Source organism: Coffea arabica, chromosome 7c (assembly GCF_036785885.1).
Source record: "Coffea arabica cultivar ET-39 chromosome 7c, Coffea Arabica ET-39 HiFi, whole genome shotgun sequence".
Classification (NCBI taxonomy): Eukaryota; Viridiplantae; Streptophyta; class Magnoliopsida; order Gentianales; family Rubiaceae; genus Coffea; species Coffea arabica.
In genome coordinates this window covers 6103671-6122286 of record NC_092322.1, presented here as the reverse complement: position 1 = coordinate 6122286, position 18616 = coordinate 6103671, and the positions used below count along the sequence as shown (strand labels likewise).

General features: G+C 34.2%; 1 protein-coding gene and 1 non-coding gene across 2 annotated transcripts; both read left to right on the top strand.

Annotated features, from left to right (window-relative positions):
• The first annotated feature begins 7859 nt into the window (after positions 1-7859).
• Positions 7860-9095, top strand: LOC113698165 (ribulose bisphosphate carboxylase small subunit, chloroplastic 1). The gene is made up of 3 exons (XM_027217874.2): positions 7860-8102; positions 8223-8357; positions 8593-9095. The coding sequence occupies exons 1-3, from the start codon at positions 7866-7868 to the stop codon at positions 8821-8823; spliced, it is 603 nt and encodes a 200-aa protein (XP_027073675.1). The 5' UTR covers positions 7860-7865; the 3' UTR covers positions 8824-9095.
• A 3993-nt stretch (positions 9096-13088) lies between these two features.
• Positions 13089-13161, top strand: TRNAV-UAC (transfer RNA valine (anticodon UAC)). The gene has a single exon. It is a non-coding gene; the product is annotated as a tRNA-Val (tRNA).
• Positions 13162-18616: the final 5455 nt, after the last annotated feature.

The window sequence follows — 18616 nt, the reverse complement described above, 5'->3', positions numbered from 1 at the left end:
CAAGTGGATTCGACCTCCCTTGCTCGTACTTTCTCGATCCAACCAATCCAAATTCATCCCTGCGGCCAATTCCACTTGCTTGAAAAAGCATTATTGCAATGGGGGAGGGAATGGGGGGGGTTTCTTGATCACGGTAAACGAGGCGTCACCTGAAGCCTATAAATGGGAATTTTGAGAAAGTTAATGCTAGTGGGGGAAGGGAAAGATACACAGGTGGAGGAGTTTGAGGAAGCATTGGGGGAAGTGCCATGCAAGTGGCAGTGGGAACAAAAACCACGAGCGCGTGGTTAGCACGTGGAGTTGTCAGACTGCGGTCGAATCGCCACATATCGTGGAGAACGAGGACCCACTAACACCACACGGGCGTGGGCCCACCGTGCTCGCTCCTGGTTTTCGGGAGGTCGTGTTCAACGAAAAGTAAGAAACCAGCTCTTCTGGGGCGGAGTGAAAACAGACGACTGGTTTCTGGTTTTGCTGCTCCGGTCTGTGGGCGCTCGACTTGGGCAGTGGGCTATTGGTTTCACCGGTACCCAGTCAGTCTCTCATGCTTATCCCATAAGCTTGGACTGTTACGCCTTTATTAATGCAGAAAACTTTTTATAAGCTGCCCTCGAATACACAGAAACCTTAGATCCATTGTGTGATGAATATCTTTTAAAGAAAAGGGGCTCTTAAAAGGAATCACCAAAATTTGTTAAAATAATCCAAAACTACTCCTCCTTTAAGCATTACTAGTACTCAACATTTTACCGGAATTACTTTTCAAAGTACATCTCACTCAAAGTCGGCTCCTGCTGAAAGGTCACGAGTTAGATAATCTATATCTGTATAAAATTGAGAAGGGTTTTTTAGCAACAAATCTTCACAAACCTTCCCACTCCCAACTCTATTTTTTTAGCATTCTATATCTAACTTATTTTGTAAAAAACATCCCTAGGCACATTACACCCCCACACCCTTCCAATCAAGAATTTGTGAATTTGTCAATGCCATATATTGTCATTTATACTCTTATAATGCCATAACCAATTCCCACTGCCAATTCCATTTTTCTAACATTTCACATTTAATTAAATTTATAAAATATATTTCTCTCAACTTCCATATCTACTCTTCATATTTGAAATTATTGGTTATTTTTTAAAATCATTTCATTTCAAAGGTTAATGTGCGTTATCCTATTTGAACTTCAGCCCATCACGTTTCCGATTGTCTTGCGTTATTTATGATTCTACAACAATTAAAAATTCTATAAGACAATAAAAAGAGATAACAAATATAACATTCTTTCATGCTTTCTTATTAATTTAAATAAGTAAGATTATTTATACTATATTTTTGTTATTCATACTTCAATAATCATTTTGATCATATAATTTTCATTAATTAGATTATATGATAAAACAAATGGTGGAATTGCAAATAATAAAAAATTGAGTGTAAATAACATTTTCTTAAGTAAGAAGTGACCTCCATACCTTTTTAATTTGAAAAAGTAGTGGCTCCACTTATATAGAAATTTGGTTTGAAATTTATTAGTGGGAGGGTAAATAAAAAGAAAATATTGTCAAACTTAATAAAAGTAAAAAAAGTAATTGATAATATTTTATCTTTAAGTTTAGGAATCCTAAGTAAAAGGGCAAAATTAAATAGAAAACAAAAAGAAAATAATGTCGTGGATTTAAATAAATCAAGAATGATACCATTCATGAAATCCAAATTATGAAATCACTAAATAAAAAACAAAGTACTACTGGCCTTTTAACGTGGAATTTTTTTTAAAAATATTCATTTTTGATAAAAAAAAAATAATGATAATAACAACACCAATTCAACCAAAAATTTTTTAAAAAGTAATATTATAATTTAAGAGAAAGATATAGAACATTCAACCCTAAAATATTACTTAATTTGTATATATCATGCCCAAAATTGACATTAGAATTGAATAAGAGTGCAAAATCCAAACACTAATGATAACTTTTGGTATCATTAATTATTTTCTGTATTCTTATTGCCGTCTTCGTATGTAAATATGTATTTGCTATGTTAAAAAATATATATTTTTATATATTGATTGTTGTACTTGAGGATATTATAGATATTATTAATTTTTCATTTCCACTTATAGATACTAATAATTGCAACCATTGTAATTAATTTTTAATTTTATATTTTCATTATGATAGATAAAGTTAAATATATTGGATCGCAGGGATATGAATTTAGAGGTTAGGTATAGGGAGAGGAGGGAGGGAAGAAAATGATGAGATGTTGAAAAGTAGCAGGAAAGGTTGAAAAAGAAATATGAGTTACAAGAATAGGCGGAAAAGGTAGATAAGAAGAAAGGGGATTACAGAGATATGACAGAAATGGCAAAAAAATAATAATGATAGAGAAGGTGGTACCATGATAGAAGATATAAAAGTCGTAGGAGGCATCTGATGACTAGCTGGCATATAGGAGAAAAGGGAAATGATGGTGATTTTTAATAATTTTGAGAACTCTAAAAACACATATTATGGAGAATTTTCATCGATAACTTTCCTGCAATTGTTACGATTTTTTAAGAGAAAGATTTTTTTTTCTAAAAATGGAAGAAAATAAATTGGTTATAATATATTTTTTTATATCATAAGTTTTGATATATGGGTATAATATAATATGTTTTGTTGGATATTGATTTTTTTAGAAAACTCTGTTCACCTTACTATGCAACCTAACCCTCTCCTTAAATGCATTAACAATTCTTTTATAATGTAAATCATTATAGATTAATTTTTTTTAAATATTAAGCATACACTTCTTTAAAATTTTTAGTCTACATATATATTTATTATTTTGTACCACAATATATAAATATATAAAATATTATTTTGATTTGAAATAAAATACTAGTTATCTTTAATTAACAATAGTAGTATCATGCTAATACAAAAATTTAGCAATTCATAAAAAAAAAAAAAAAGAGTTTGTTTGTTTCAGTCACAGCACCTGGTGGTAGTAGGGTTGGTTAAGCCCAGCTGTGCCTGTGGGCGGCCGCTGAGTTTTTGGAAGGAAAAAAAATAGCCTCAGGAACATCAGAATCACATGCAGCTATTGGGTTTTCTAGTAGTCTTGGCGTTGTTAATGGATATAAATGGATAGAAACATTTGACTTTGAGGAGCTACAATTTGCCAGTAATGAAAATGGGTTTGACTGTCCTAATAAGTTTTGGCGGTGACTTTAACGCTCTTCTATTTATCGGGCTTCCTTCACTCACGGCTTAAAGAAAACCAAAAGTCGGTCAATAAATAAGAATTTTTTACACTGCCGCTACAATAAAACTTCTTGTGCATGCTGCTGCTCCAAGTAAAGTTGATCTCAACCACCTTGATTATATTATATTATTATATATTAGCTTAAGATTAAACAATTCAAGCTAGATTAGTAATGGATGTACCAACTAGATTCGCGGTGTCCCCCATGGCTTCTTTATTCTTGAATTGTACAGCGATTGGTTGTGATGAACCCACAAAAAATGATTTGATAAAATGCAATTTTGATTCCATTTTATGTCGTTGCCGCCCCTCTAGCGGACTTACATTGGCGTGCCGTGCCCTCTTGCCCTACTTCAAACTCCATAGGACACATGGCAACAAGCTTTCTTAACAAAAAAGTATTAAGAATTGATATCTGCACTCTCAAATTAACTTTTCATACTTTTTTTTTGAAAGTATATTATCGAGTAATTGGACTGGAATGCAAAATGCTAATATTCAAATGTGAATATCATTTGCCAAATGAATCAACTATTAAGTGGGTTTTTTTTTTTTTTTTTTATAATGTGTTCAGCAATGGTGATTTGGCGAAGAAAATTGATAAACAGTCGGAATGAATCATTCCAAGGCTACTAATCGATTCAACACCAAGACTTTAAGTATTGGTTACGGGTGAAATGTCAAAAATTCAAATATTACCTTCCATCGATCAGTATTTGTGACTTACTACTTCTATGACTTCGTTCCATAAGTTAGGTTCCTCCTTTCTTTAGAATAAAAAAAAAGTAAATTATATAAATATTATCACCGCTTTAAATATAAAAAAAAAAAAAAAAGAAGGATGCTGATCGATTGACGTGTGCAAGCATACGTGTATATATATATATAAATATACACACAGTAAAAGGAACAAATTGAAGTCAACATTGCATCGGTCAGCATTGTATCCTCTTCGAGCCGGCACGCCGTCCACGTGGCTTCTTTATTTTTTCTTGCTTTTGTGCTTGGCCACAAGAGCATCTTCATCAATAGTCAGTCGATGCATGAACATTTTCAGTGGAAAGGAAGCCTTCCGATTTTATAAACATGTAAAACGATTTGACTGAAAGGAGAGGGAACTCTCTGATCTTATCAGTTATATATCCCCAATATACATAATAGTACAGTAGTTGGCTTGTGGTTTCAACAGCCGTCCCCACCGATTGCAATCATCAATCCGGTGTTGTAGGATTAGTTGGTAAGATATAGAAATTTTTTGGAAGTACGTCTAATGTCAATTTTAGCGTTCAATTTTTCCAAAACAATTGGAGGAGGCTGCAATTAAAAAATGAATTCAGCGCACCATTGTTCAATGAATCAAAGCCACAGTGCATTGCATTAAAACCACTGGCAGCAATTGTTTCGAGTTGGATGGATCAACACTCGACTGGATTCCAGCTCTGCGCTTGTACTTTTCGTCTCAGCATTACGTTGATCAACGCTTAAGGTCCGTTTGATTGCTTTGGAATATGTACATCGAAAGACTATTTGTACCGACGAAAGCTTTAGATGACAACTTGGCTTCTTCTTCTTCTTCTTCTTTTTGAGCTAGTTTCTTCAAAACCTAGTACTGCATTGCATGGTACCCCTTCCCCCCAAAAAAAAACAAAGGAAAAAAGGTCGGTCCATAAGCTGATAGCTGGTTGGTTGAAGCGTGAAGAAGACTCAAGGATCCGCACTCTCTGGAACGGGTCCTGTACGCTAAAAATACTTGTAGCTGTAATCATGCATGCCATTGAAGCAGATTATTATTGAGTAACCATGAATTATTCGAGTAAAAGGACAATACATTTGGATGTTACGTATAGCATAACTTTAACCGCCATTTTTTTTTTGCCTAGTGTAGTTTGTTGTTGCAGAATTATCATCTTGCTCACTCGAATGAAACATAAATTCGTTTGTCATTTTCATCTCCCCCCCCCCCCCCCCCCCCCCCCCCCCCCCCCCCCCCAAACCAAAAAAAAAAAGAAAAAAAACCTTAGTTGTAATGCTAAAAAAACTTAATTCAAAAATTTTGAACCCCTAACATTTTTTGGAAGCATAAAATTGAGAGCAAGTACATATTCTTTTGGTGCTGTAATGCTAATGAATCAAATAAAATGTTCTAATGATTCTTATTTTATCAGAGTTTCGGATCTTTTGACACTTTTGTTGTCAAACATATAGGCCCTAATGACATTGGCATGCAAGGAATCTCAAAGGGCCACGGAATAAGAAGGGAAATTGGTAAATGAGAAGGCCAGAATGAAGCTTTCTCCTTTTTTTTTTTTCTTCTTTCCTAATTAACGTAAATAATCTACTCTACTTTTGGATTGAATTTTTTTTTATAAAAAAAAAAAGCACTGTATTCCCTTTCTAATGTAGTGTAGTAGGCGGAATTTGAACCCTTAACTTGATTCATTGGAGGGTTTTCCCAATCATAAAACCAAAGTCCAATGGTTGGTAAGCTCAGGCTGGAACTTGCACTTAATCTTAATATTCAGTTGAAGACTGTTGATTGTTCCGATGTTGTCGACTTATTCAACTCTAACAACACTGGAAGTTCCTTTGATGTCAGTCTACCATCTCTTTGCAGGTTCGGTTCCAAGCAGCTTCCGTCAAAACATGTGTTTCGGGGAGCAAATGCGTGTGCTGATTCGCTAGCCAAACATGGAGCCTCAACCTCAATATGTCTTTTTTCTTGTGTAGGTCCCTTCTGCACTTTCGCCAATTGTCCTCCTTCATTTGCGTGTCCAGTTTGTCAGCAAGACTATACTGTACTATAGCCATAGGGGCGTATGTATATGTTCCCCTCCCCAGAACTGTTGTTTTATATACTATAGAGACTTCAGTACTTGAATTCTAGAGTGGATTATTACTGCCTCATTTGTCTATGACAACTTCTCTTTTGGTATTTTGGTTTTTATTCGTAAAGATGACAATCAAATCAGGTGACGAATGGATTGCTATCCGTGGGTGAAGAAGTAGCACAAACAATTCTCTTTGAATGTCGCTGCTCAAACTGGATTTAAACGTCCATTTTGTCTTAATATATGGCATCAGATTTTAACCATTGGACGGACATGTTTACTAATTCGCACGTATGCCTACTCTTTTTCATTGGGCTTTGCATCGCTTGGCCCGCAAATTGGGTATTACAATTATTGGTCTTTTTGTTGTAAAGAAATCTTGTCATCATGATGATCAACATGAGGGACATTACATTTTTCTTAGGTCCTCGGCCCAAATAGACCAGGCAGCTTTTAATGGGCTCTACTTCGATGCAGTTGCGTTGACTGTGACTTAACGACTATGACTTTTAGTTTTTTTAAGAAACTTTTTTTATTTATTTTTTGACCAAAATCAATGATTAACCTATAAATGTTAATCATACTGGATAATTTTCCATGGATTCTATATTGATTTCAGTCTATCGAGCACCGGGCATGCATATTTTTGATCAGTCCCAAAATTCTAGGTCACTAAGAAAAATTCACAGGGAAATGACACACGGGGCCATTGAATGCTTGGAGCTATAAAAGAAGTCATTTAGCATCAAGCTATACAATAATGTTTTGCCAATCATGCATCAATCCATATGGAAATTAATATGCATCAATCCTTCTCTCTCTCTTTTTAAAAAAAATTAAGTTTTATATGTCTTCTTCACTCCTTTAATGTTGCAATTAGCTTGTAAGGTAAGGTTGTGGGGAAGATATATGGATAGTTGTCGGAGGAACAATTTTTTTTTTTTTTGAGACAATAACAATTGTATAACCTATTTTATCCTAAACTATATAGAATAGGGAGTCTAAAGAAACTCGTGTTAGGAACTAACAGATACACAGACCTTACTAAATTAAAGAGATATTTTGACACCACTTTTAAATTTTGTTCACTGCAGGTGAAATTTGAGCCCCTACATAACATACACAGGTCCCTCCTTGACAATCAACGAGCCAAGCTCCGTGGTTTGTTGGAGGAACAATTATGAAAATAAGGAAGGCAACGGCCATCACACCAGAGTCTATGTCCGTCCAGAAATGTACTGAAGAACAATGATGTAGCAAATAAAATATCTTAAGAAAACGATAAGTTTACTCCATACATTTGAGTCTGAGCAAGGGAATGGCGATCGCAGAAGGAAAAGACCGCGACATTTCTGCACTGTAGCTGCTGCAGTATGATTCTGGGCTCGAAAACGAAATCAAAGAATTTTTATTTTTATTTTTTTTGTGTTTTGGGTTTGAAAAAAAGATATATCGACTGGACCCAAAATTAACCAACCGTTACTTATCATCCTTCGATTCACGTCCTTCCATTCATTCGAAAAACAGATGAGATAAGATGATTGAAAATCAATCGCCACGTGGCAGTGCGAGTGTGGTGGTTAATGATAAGGCTAAGGTCCAAAAACCTTGTGCCTTCATGTGGTCATTAAGTAGGGAATGTGGTGAACCACATAATCCAATGGCGGACGATGGTCTAAGATCAGGATGATGGATTTTTGCCCGTTAGATACAGGAACCATGGAAGAGCAAGTAGTTGCATTATATATAGAAAGGGTTCTGTAGAGCAAAGGCCATATGATTGATTCCCTTGCTGTTATTAGAAGAAAAAAGGAAGGGAACGAGCTAGCGAGAATGGCATCCTCAATGATCTCCTCGGCAGCTGTTGCCACCACCACCAGGGCCAGCCCTGCTCAAGCTAGCATGGTTGCACCCTTCAACGGCCTCAAAGCCGCTTCTTCATTCCCCATTTCCAAGAAGTCCGTCGACATTACTTCCCTTGCCACCAACGGTGGAAGAGTCCAGTGCATGCAGGTACCCCACACCAACCGCAAAATACTAGCACTCTCTCTCTATATATGTACATGTATGCATTCAACTTGGATTTCCACTCGAGTTTGATTCGAACACACACACACACACTTTTAATTTTAGGTGTGGCCACCAAGGGGACTGAAGAAGTACGAGACTTTGTCATATCTTCCAGATCTCACCGACGAGCAATTGCTCAAGGAAATTGATTACCTTATCCGCAGTGGATGGGTTCCTTGCTTGGAATTCGAGTTGGAGGTAAAAAAAAAAAAAAAAGGTTACACAGATAAGATGTTTGCATGTACTAACATATTATTTTTCAGTGGCGGAAAGATTTATACAAACAAACAAATAAAAAGGGTATAGAGACAGGCATTTAATATTTATACTGAAGCTAATACGTTCGTTTGGTTAATGTTAATAGCAGTAGAGTAGAGTAGATAGATTAATATGCTGATGCGGGGTTTGTGATTTGGTGGGTTTGAACGTGTAGAAAGGATTTGTGTACCGTGAATACCACAGGTCACCGGGATACTATGACGGACGCTACTGGACCATGTGGAAGCTGCCTATGTACGGCTGCACGGACGCAACTCAGGTGCTGAACGAGGTTGGGGAATGCCTGAAGGAATACCCAAATTGCTGGGTCAGGATCATCGGATTCGACAACGTCCGTCAGGTGCAGTGCATCAGTTTCATTGCCGCCAAGCCAAAGGGTTTCTAAGCCCCTTCTTCACAAATTTGGCCCCGGCCCCTCAAATTTGAGGCTGCGATTCTTGGCAGTTGACAGTTAGTTGTCAATAAAATTGAGAACTGGGGCTGTACTTTTAGCTGTTTTTCATTTTTATTTGCCTTTTCCGTGGTGGTCTGGTTTTGCTTCTATTCTTCTCCTTTCTTTTTTTCCGCTTTGACATTCGGTTTCGGTATATGTTTCCGGATTTCCAAAGATATGTATGAGACTTTTAATAATGAAAGCCGCTTTATATTCGTCTGCTACGCTATGCATTCTTTTTTTTTCCTTTCGCATTGGCTAGAAAAGAAAATAGAGAGTGCAAGGAAATAATGTCCTGTCCTGTTTAATTATCATCAAATTTTCGTCTATTTATTTATCACTAATCTAGACTTTTATAGTAGTCACTAATCGGTCCTGAGATCGCATACATTCTGAAAAAAATCGGATACATTTTGTTTTTCTGTTTCCTGAGATCGCATATTCTGAAAAAAAAAAATTCCAATCTATGGTATCACGCCTTGATGCCCTTAACTCAACGACGCTATGCAACAAAAAAAAATTACGCCTTTTTTTAAAAATATTTGACGAGTGTAAACTAAGCAGCTCAATTTGACCGTTAAGGAAAATATTAATGCCAGAAGAAATGCACGGATATCTTTCTGTTATTGGTCAGCCATATTCGTCATTTTAAGCCCAGGGAAAATAGAGAAACCCATAAATATGCAAATTTCAGTGAACCCTGTTGCGCTCGATTTTATTCCATCAATTTGTTATTTTGTTGGGTTTAAATTTTATCTTCCAATCGTTAAAGCCGAACAAACCCATAGGCAACTTCTGATAGTTTGGATAAATGAATTTGCAAGTTAGGTCTTTGGACAGTGAGTTAGCACTAGCTATAGCTCTTCCCCCTCCCCAACCCAAAAAACAAAAAAACAAAAAAAAAAAAAATCTTACAAGTGGATGAGTAATTGAATTGTCCTAATTAAACAGACCAGATTTTCCATTGGAATGAGGTGCAGTATTAAAACCATCTTAACATCACCAACAGATTTTCATGGCCTGAATCCGAATACCACCGATTAAGATTGTTTTTCAAATTCTCCTAAAAACTGCTAAAATTAAATTCACATATCTGCTTGATGAGGGTGGCGTTCGCTGGAATGGCATGTTGATGGTTACATCTGTGGCCATGCTTACCCCCAGATAAAACGATAAGGCTATATATTACATGGTCCTTTCACCTTCATTTTCTCAAAATGTATGAAACAAAGAAAAACAATTAATGATTCCTTCATTCAATTTTTTTTTCCGTGGTCCACATGATTTGGTGCGCCACCCCACTCGCTAGATATGCATTGTCTTTTCGCAATTCTAATCATCACTGAGTCATCATCATCAACTGTGAAAATCGTCAATTTCTTCATCCTTTGAAACATATCACAAAAACTGTTCTAATTGAACTTCTTATCACTTCAGGAAAAAATGAGTCTGACAATCTAATTAATACTACGATTATTATATATTCAGCACCTGAAATGTAAGGGAACTGAAAAATTACATTTCTTAGGCTCATAAAAAGATGCCAAGAGAGAGCACATCGCTCATACTGTTCTATTTTTGAATAGTACGAGCGAAATAGAACAGTATGAGCGATGTGCTCATACTGTTCTACTAGTATTTTGATCAATGTTATGCACAGGTTTATATGGGAAGGAGGGAAAATATGGTTAAACACAATATTATTATCCATTTCTCTCGTATTTTCCTTTTTTGTGCCATTTTTTTCACCTCTCAACCTCTTCTCCCTTGATATTCTCCCTACTTTTCACTACTCTTCCTTTCGCTTTTTGAATCTAACTTTCTCGCTTCCCTATAACCTTTTCTCATTCCTTCGTTTTCCACCCAATTTTCTTGTATCCCTACAACCCTTTCTCGTTTCACCAAATTCTATTTTCTCTTTGCCCTATCTCGCTTTCATCTAATTATCCTATCTCTTATCCAATTTTACAACCCACTTGTCTCCTATTATACTATTATTTTCATCTATTTATAAATGTAAATGGTAACTTATTTACTTGGCTCGCCTATTAACAAATGAGTTTGCATATGTAATTTAATTGGATTCAAACGGGTGACCAAATTAACCCATTAATTAGTGGGTATGAAATTCATAGATTTGGATCACATATTTTGACTTAATTAAATTAGATGTAGATTCAAACTCAATCATTAATGGATAAATCTAAATTACTCTAATAATTATATTCTAAATTTTGCAAAGGTGCATTCATCGTTTTTCCTCTTCTTTAATTTCTATTATTTTATCTTTTAAAATTTATCCTACTTCTTCCATTCCTTTCATAAAATTTTAATAAATTTCGTGAATGTTAATTGATTGTTTGCATTAATACCTAAATTATTTTTAGATTGTTGTAAAGTGACAAAATTTGAAACTCACTATGATGACCATTTGAGGCTCCTCTAAGCAATTTTTTATGTTTTTTCTCTTTCTTTAGGTAAAAATTGATTTATTAACTTGATATGTTGATGTGATTTACCAAGTTGTTGCCAAACAAAATGTGGATGAAAAAATAAATAAAATTTAGTAGTGGATCATGAATGGGTGATTGGATAATCCAAACCCATATAAAACTATATTCATTGACGACTCGTCTATTTTGAACCATAATTAAGTAGGAATATATAGGTTAATCTAATTATAACTTACCCAAACTCACTTGAATAATCTAATTTGATAACTCTCCCCTGATCTTTATTTTCCTTAACTTTACAGTCCCATCTTTCTAATCCTTTCACTATATAGGATTTATCATCTCACTTTTTAAGTGTTTTTGGACATATAAAAAGTTATAATTATTTGTCCAAGTTGCTGCCTCATTTTTAAGTGTTTTCAATCAAATAAAAAGCTAGAATTGCAATCACCGAGAAAAGTAAACTTTCGGATGTAAATTTGGTGAAATACAACCTTTTTATCAAAATTTTGCTAAAATACCACCAAAAGCAACCTTCTAGATACACCTTTATTAATTTAAAATTCATACATAAATTTTTCTTTACATGCACTTTTTGGTGTACATGTGCTAAATAAAAAGTCATCTAGATGCTCGTACGATATTAATATTGAGTTTATTCCAAGTGCAAATAAAATGTCATAATTGTTATTTACATACTCCAATTTAATGTTAGAGTATAATTTCAACAATCAAATTTTAAAACTTTAAAAAAAACCTAATGAATAAAATCTAACATAAAAATTATAAAAAACAAACCTATTAAAGTGCCCTAAGTTTGCTGAATACAAAAGAAAAAGAATAAGTTTAAGATTGCAAGAAAATTGAATTAGTAATTGTATCATAAATTATTAAAAATTAAGAGTAATCGAGTATATCATTAGAAGATGTTGACAAATGATTATTGTACCTAGAAGGAAGGTGATAAAAATATAATTGGGTGAATAATTTTAAAATGAGACTAATCAATTATCCCTGAGAAAATTGGCTTGACAAATGTATTTTATTTAATTAAGGAGTAAAAAGGACTTAAAGTATAAATAATAAACTATAAACGATTTATGAATGAGATATTGGAAAAGTTTTAAATTTTAAAATTGACTAGGGATATGATTAGTTATAACCCACTATTTTAAAGTTTTTAGTTAGATTTTATGTATTAAAATAAATACAAAAATTTAGGAAAAAAAATGAAAAGTTTGGAAGTCATTGAGAGGGTCTATGTTAAAAACCCTCTCTGCAATATACCTAGATATAAATACAGATTTTTGATAAATTGTCGTAAGTTCTAGGTAAGTTGTTTAAAACTGTTGCCGACACGTTGAATTTGCCTATTGGACGAACTGGTTAATTTAGATAAACGAACTGCTCCAACTTTTTTGGAAGCGTGAACGTGTTAAAAACGCTCATTAATTTCTTGATATTCCAATTTATCACATTCGCAGATTTTGGAATGGGCTTGAAACGAGGCCTTCGGCCTTCCCACGAAATTGAATTCCATTCCCGAACTACTACGGGCTACAAAATGACACTGTCAGTCGTATATCCCAAACAAACTTCTACCCTTTCATTGAAAGAAAATCAAGTCAATCCAACCTGATCATATCTTCACTAATGCAACAAATCTTAGAACTATGACACGACTTGCGTGAAGAGCAACTGTAGTGGTGGAACCGAAAAGTTCAGCTAAAATATCTCTCCTAGAAACCTAACAATGACACCCAAGTTGCTGTGGTGTAGTGGTTATCACGTCAGTCTTACACACTGAAGGTCCCCAGTTCGATCCTGGGCAGCAACATGTCTGCTGTTGTTTTGTTTTGTCTCATCATGTTAATGCCTTTTTGCTACTTCATTCATGCCCTTTTGCATGATCTAGTCTTCTACCCTTGTAGACAAATAATGAAATGATACACACGTTTTATCTCCAGAATCTTTTGTAAAAGAATGCTGGCTGACGCCCATAGTATTGTGTTACAGCAATCACGATAGGTTTATCAGCAACTCGAAGGAGCATCAATTTTGTTTCATTTCTTAATCCCCCTTGAAATTGCAAGTGTGGCGCTGTAATATTTCAACAGAACTTAGAAGGCATGATGGTTATATATTAGTCTCGGTTGTCAAGATAATGAATTGGTTGATGTAAAGATTCTTTCAGGAGAGTTCCTATAGCCTTTTTTTTTTTTTTTGGGTCTCCACAACTACAATTACTCCTAGCATACTTAAACAGATCAAGAAAAATTTGATGAACCACCATCGATTCATTCAGAAGATTAAAATATTTTTAAAAAATCCTAGATATTAGAATATAAGTTGAGGAATCAAAATTTCTTGACCTGCATCCAAATAGAGTTTTAAATCTCCCTTAATGACCAACTACTCTAAGAAGAGCAAGCATAGATGATGCGAGAGTTCCTATAGTCGATAGATAATATGTTGTACTAAGAGCATATGCAATGCGTATTGAAAAGCATACAAAAAAGAAAAAAGGGAAAAAGAAAAGGCAGTTGTTGCTGCTGATGTTTCTACTTTTCCATTCAGAAATTGTACGACTCAAGAAAATGTCATACATCTTCTGTCCTCGTTGTCCTTTACGAAATCGTCCAGTTGTTGCTTGCACGGGGATTCAATTTGCAGGCTACAAGTAAGCAACAACCCGTAAAAACTAATTGGTCCAAGTTCCTGGTCCAAGAAGGCAACAGTAGACCACCAAATACAACTGTCCCTTCTCCCATCAGTCGTCGCTTCACTCTCTTGCGCATCTGGTCTATTTTGTCTTCGTTGTAATTGGTGGCGTGGCGTGAGTCTTTCATACATGCATTAATATTTCAGGCCTGACATGTTGTTGTGATCTGACAAGAGATTTGAAGGTAGACATCATCATTTGTATAGGAGCAGTTTCACAGAAAGATCATTCTTAAAATTGTTGTATCATCAATTCACTGCATATATATGTATGTTGGTGTAATCTTGCTAACTGGTATACTATAAGAAAATATATTACGTGATTTATCTCTGAAAATATATGTAGTTTCAAGCATTCAAATGTATTATGTGATGAGTAATTAAGTAACTACTACTTTACATGTGTTATGACCAAATTGTTAGAATGATACTCATTATTAATGAGATGGTCAATAGTCCATACCGACATATACATATAACTAGTTATAAGTCACAACAAAAGGCGTATAAATCTCAAGGCACAAAGTACGATTTTGACCAAAACCAAGATGGAAGATTTGAAATCAAAGCTTAATCAACAAAATTTTAGGCGACTTTTCAAATGAATTGTTGAACACTAGCTTAAAAAGTTCTGCATAAAGTATTGCCTAAATTTCTATATATAATCAGTTTAAACAATCTATTCTTGGTATCAATTAAGTAGGTTAAAGTGATTCTCGTACATTGCACGAGGCTTCAAGCTATGATCGAAACCACAATTCTTAATCTGCATTAATTATACATCGTGCGTGAAAATTTACCAGTCACTTCCAGTGCAAATTACAAATGTGGTACATGGCATTAGGACGTTTGTTACACACAATGATCGATATCACATTCATCCACACTTGCATTCTAATTCAATTTCAATCATCTACGTACGTTCTCGTAGTTAATTAATAGTCAAATTATAACGTCAATTTTGAATTTCTAACTTAACCACTGATTTTTTGTCTTCGGTTCACGCATATCATCTACTAATTCAACGCGATCTTTTGCTTGATTACGCATCATTAAAAAGATTAAATATATAAAATAAAGAAAAAATTTTCAAGGTGTCAAGTCATACCTGCGAATACTAAACAATACTATATATATATATATATATCGGGCGAATACTAAACAATAATATATTACTGAAGGTTTAGTAAATTATTAAGGCACATGCACGTTGTCCTAAACTTTCTTGTCTCCATGCATTTGCACTCTAGCCCCCCCTCCTTTTTTGACTCCTTAAATGTTAGGATTTACATGAAATTCTATATAATCAATTTAAATAGTTTATTCATCGTGTCAAGTAGTTCAAAGTGATTATCGTACATTGCTCGGGACTTAAAGCTAGGTATCCTACTTCCTAAACAAATTATAACTCGGCATTTTAAAGCTATGCATCTGCAAACTTCTCACCAATTTTCGAAACATACATACATGCTTACTTGTTCCACGAGATTTTTTTTTTTTTTTTTTTATATATTTTATGGTTTTCCATAATCACGTCTATTTTTACCAATTCAATGTACCAATCACTTCCGGCACAAATTACAATGTACATGGCTGGCGGCATTTGGATGCTTGCTGCAAACTTTACATACAAGAATGATTGATATCACGTTCATCCGCAATTGCATGTCTAACTCAGTTTCAATCATTTATTTATTACTTTGTTGTTGCAGCTAATCGGCGTCAAATTAGTATAACTAACTTCAATTTTGAATTTCTCACTTGCAAATTTTTCACTTAACTGTTGAATTTTTGTCTTCAGTTTGCTCTTATCTCATCTGCTAATTCAACGTTGTTATCTTTTGCTTGATTATGCATCATTAAAAACATTAAACATAAAAAAAAAAAGAAGGGAAAAAATTTTTTTTTTCAAAGACTCACGTCAGTCATTCGGGGAATACTAAACAATAATAATATATTATTGAAGGTTTAGTAAATGATTACGGCGCAAGCATGTTGTCAAAATTCTTAATCTACACCGTGAAGATCTCTCACTTTAAGTGTTGAATTTTTTGTCTTCAGTTTGATCTTATCTCATCTACTAATTCAACGTTGTTATCTTTTGCTTGATTATGCATCATTAAAAACATTAAACATAAAAAAAAAAAAAAAAAAAGAAGGGAAAAACTTTTCAGGTCGTTCGGGGAATACTAAACAACGCAGAGAAGGATACGGTAAATGATTACGGCACAGAAGCAGTTATAGTCGCCGGCATCTGCACTCCATCATGTTTTTCCCATTCAGTGTATGTCCACATCACGTTTTTCAAATTATTTAAGGAATATAATATTATTTGGTCGTTCACTTCCGGTCATCGTGGTGCAGCGCTTGTCTTCACGCGTAATCATTTGCCGGATTTCCAAGGCGAGCGTAGGGGTATTAGATTTGTCGTTACGTGAATGGTGTAACTGGTTCGAATCTTCCAAAGTAAGAGTATTATATGAATGAAGTCATCAACAGCAGCACCTGTATGGAATTCTACTTCAAAGTAATGAAGTATAAGCCACAAGGGTCGTTGTTTTAATATCATAAAAAAAAATACAAATCATCGCCACGCCCACATGATGGCGATGCCATTCAAAGGCCATGTGGAGTTGTCTTGGCTCTGTACCCGGCGATGTTTTGCCGCTTTGGTGTGGGGACGGATTCCCAGTCTTCAAAAGCGCACCCGTTAGAATTTTCCAAGTCCACGAAAGAAAGCACCTGTTCCAATCCAAAAAACTATCGATCTCATCAATCCCTTCTTGTTGTTTATCTGTTCCGTCAGTCTTCGGGCGCCTTCCCCGGTGCCTAAAATATATACTAGTATTTTTTTACACTTCAGAACCCAAAATGGACTGGCCGCCTTTGATTCCCACCCATGAATGATAATGGTACAATGTACGTCCATCCCCCCACGCGCGCGCGGTATGAACGCCAAGCTCCTTTTATTATTTTTAATAATTACTACTACTGCTTCAAAACTTGGTATTAATTAATTAAAGCAGAAAATGTGTAATCCGATAGTATACCACCGCAACGGGCTTCATGTTTGTTAATAATAATTAAGAATACCGTAAGGGACTATTTAATTGTCATTGAACGAGAGATGCACGTTTCCCTCAAAAGAAAAACAATAATAATATGCAAGTAACACATCACAAACGTCGTAACAAGAAGGTAATTAAGACCATAAAAAAAATAGTTTATTCCGTATTTGGAACAACAAGTTCTATTTGACTGTTATGGATGAAGTTTGCACGGACCGATAAATACCTTCATTATAATGTGCTCTTTACTTTTTTTTAAAAAAAAAAAAAAACATTTACCAGCTCTCTTAAACTTCCTAGAGTCTTCGGCTACGGAAGAAAGTTTGATATTTTAAGATTTCAATTCTGAAATTAACACCTACAATATATATATATATATTTTTTTTCAAAAAAGTCTATAAGATACAACCGTGAAAGTTTCCGGGTCAATGTGATAAACACTGCTGACATCTTGATTGCCTCAATTCATACAATACGAACGATAACAAAGAGAAGACCGCAAATTAGATTTATGGGACAATTTCAGAAACCTCCCTTCAAATTTTTGACAATTTTACCGAGCTTCTCTAAGCTTTGAAAAATTACACACACCTCTCTTGTCATTTAAAATGATAATACTATCCTTAAATATTTTAATGAAATTCCCTTGTTTGGATGCTTATACTTAAAGTTATTTTTTCATACTTTTTCCTTTTTATTTTAATTTTTCCCAATAAATTTGTAAAATTACTATTATTACCTCTAGTTTCTATTGTAATCAAATGTCGAACTAATTTTTTATTATGAATTAACTTTATACGTAATCCAATATTTTTTGCTAATCTTTGTTTTTTATTTATTGGTATTAAAATTAACAATAAATCAAAAAGAAATTACCCAAAATCACTACTAAATTATGATAATCCCACTAGTAAAAAAATTCATAAACTCTGAATCAATTATTTCAACATTTTATTTTCTATCTTATAAATCTAAATCCATACTAAAATACCATCAAATGTATCCTATCATAGTGATAAATTTACTATTATAGTTGTTTATCAAATAGTAGGTATGAACATGAAAAATTCGACACATTTTCCTTGTAATTACATTAAATAATCTTATAATTTTATAGGAAAGTAAATTAAAACTCATTACACAAGCGCATTTTTGGGTATTCATTTAAAAATTTGATCAAGTCAATATTATTTTAAGATTTTGTTACTAAAATTATCAAATCAAAGGAGCTATGTGTAATTTTTTTTAAACCTCAGGGGAGCTCAGTGAAATTGTCGAAACCTCAGGGGAGTTTCCGAAATTATCCCTAGATTTATTTAAGCAACGCGAAGAACAAATGAAAGAAAAAAAATTAGAATAAAAGGGAGGGAAAGGACAAAAGAGGAAGATCTCCGACAAGCGGAATCAGAAACTACCTCTACGTCGTCCTTTTTCGCTGTTTCGCCAAGTACGCACTCTGACTATTACTTTTCCATAAGACCCCGCATCTCCTTGAATTCAACC

Bases quoted from the DNA above. Each gene is read 5' to 3' on its own strand.
- LOC113698165 (XM_027217874.2), top strand. From the start codon at position 7,866: ATGATTGATTCCCTTGCTGTTATTAGAAGAAAAAAGGAAGGGAACGAG. The intron at 8,103-8,222 runs GTACCCCACACC...TTTTAATTTTAG, and splicing joins GAAGAGTCCAGTGCATGCAG to GTGTGGCCACCAAGGGGACT. The intron at 8,358-8,592 runs GTAAAAAAAAAA...TTGAACGTGTAG, and splicing joins GCTTGGAATTCGAGTTGGAG to AAAGGATTTGTGTACCGTGA.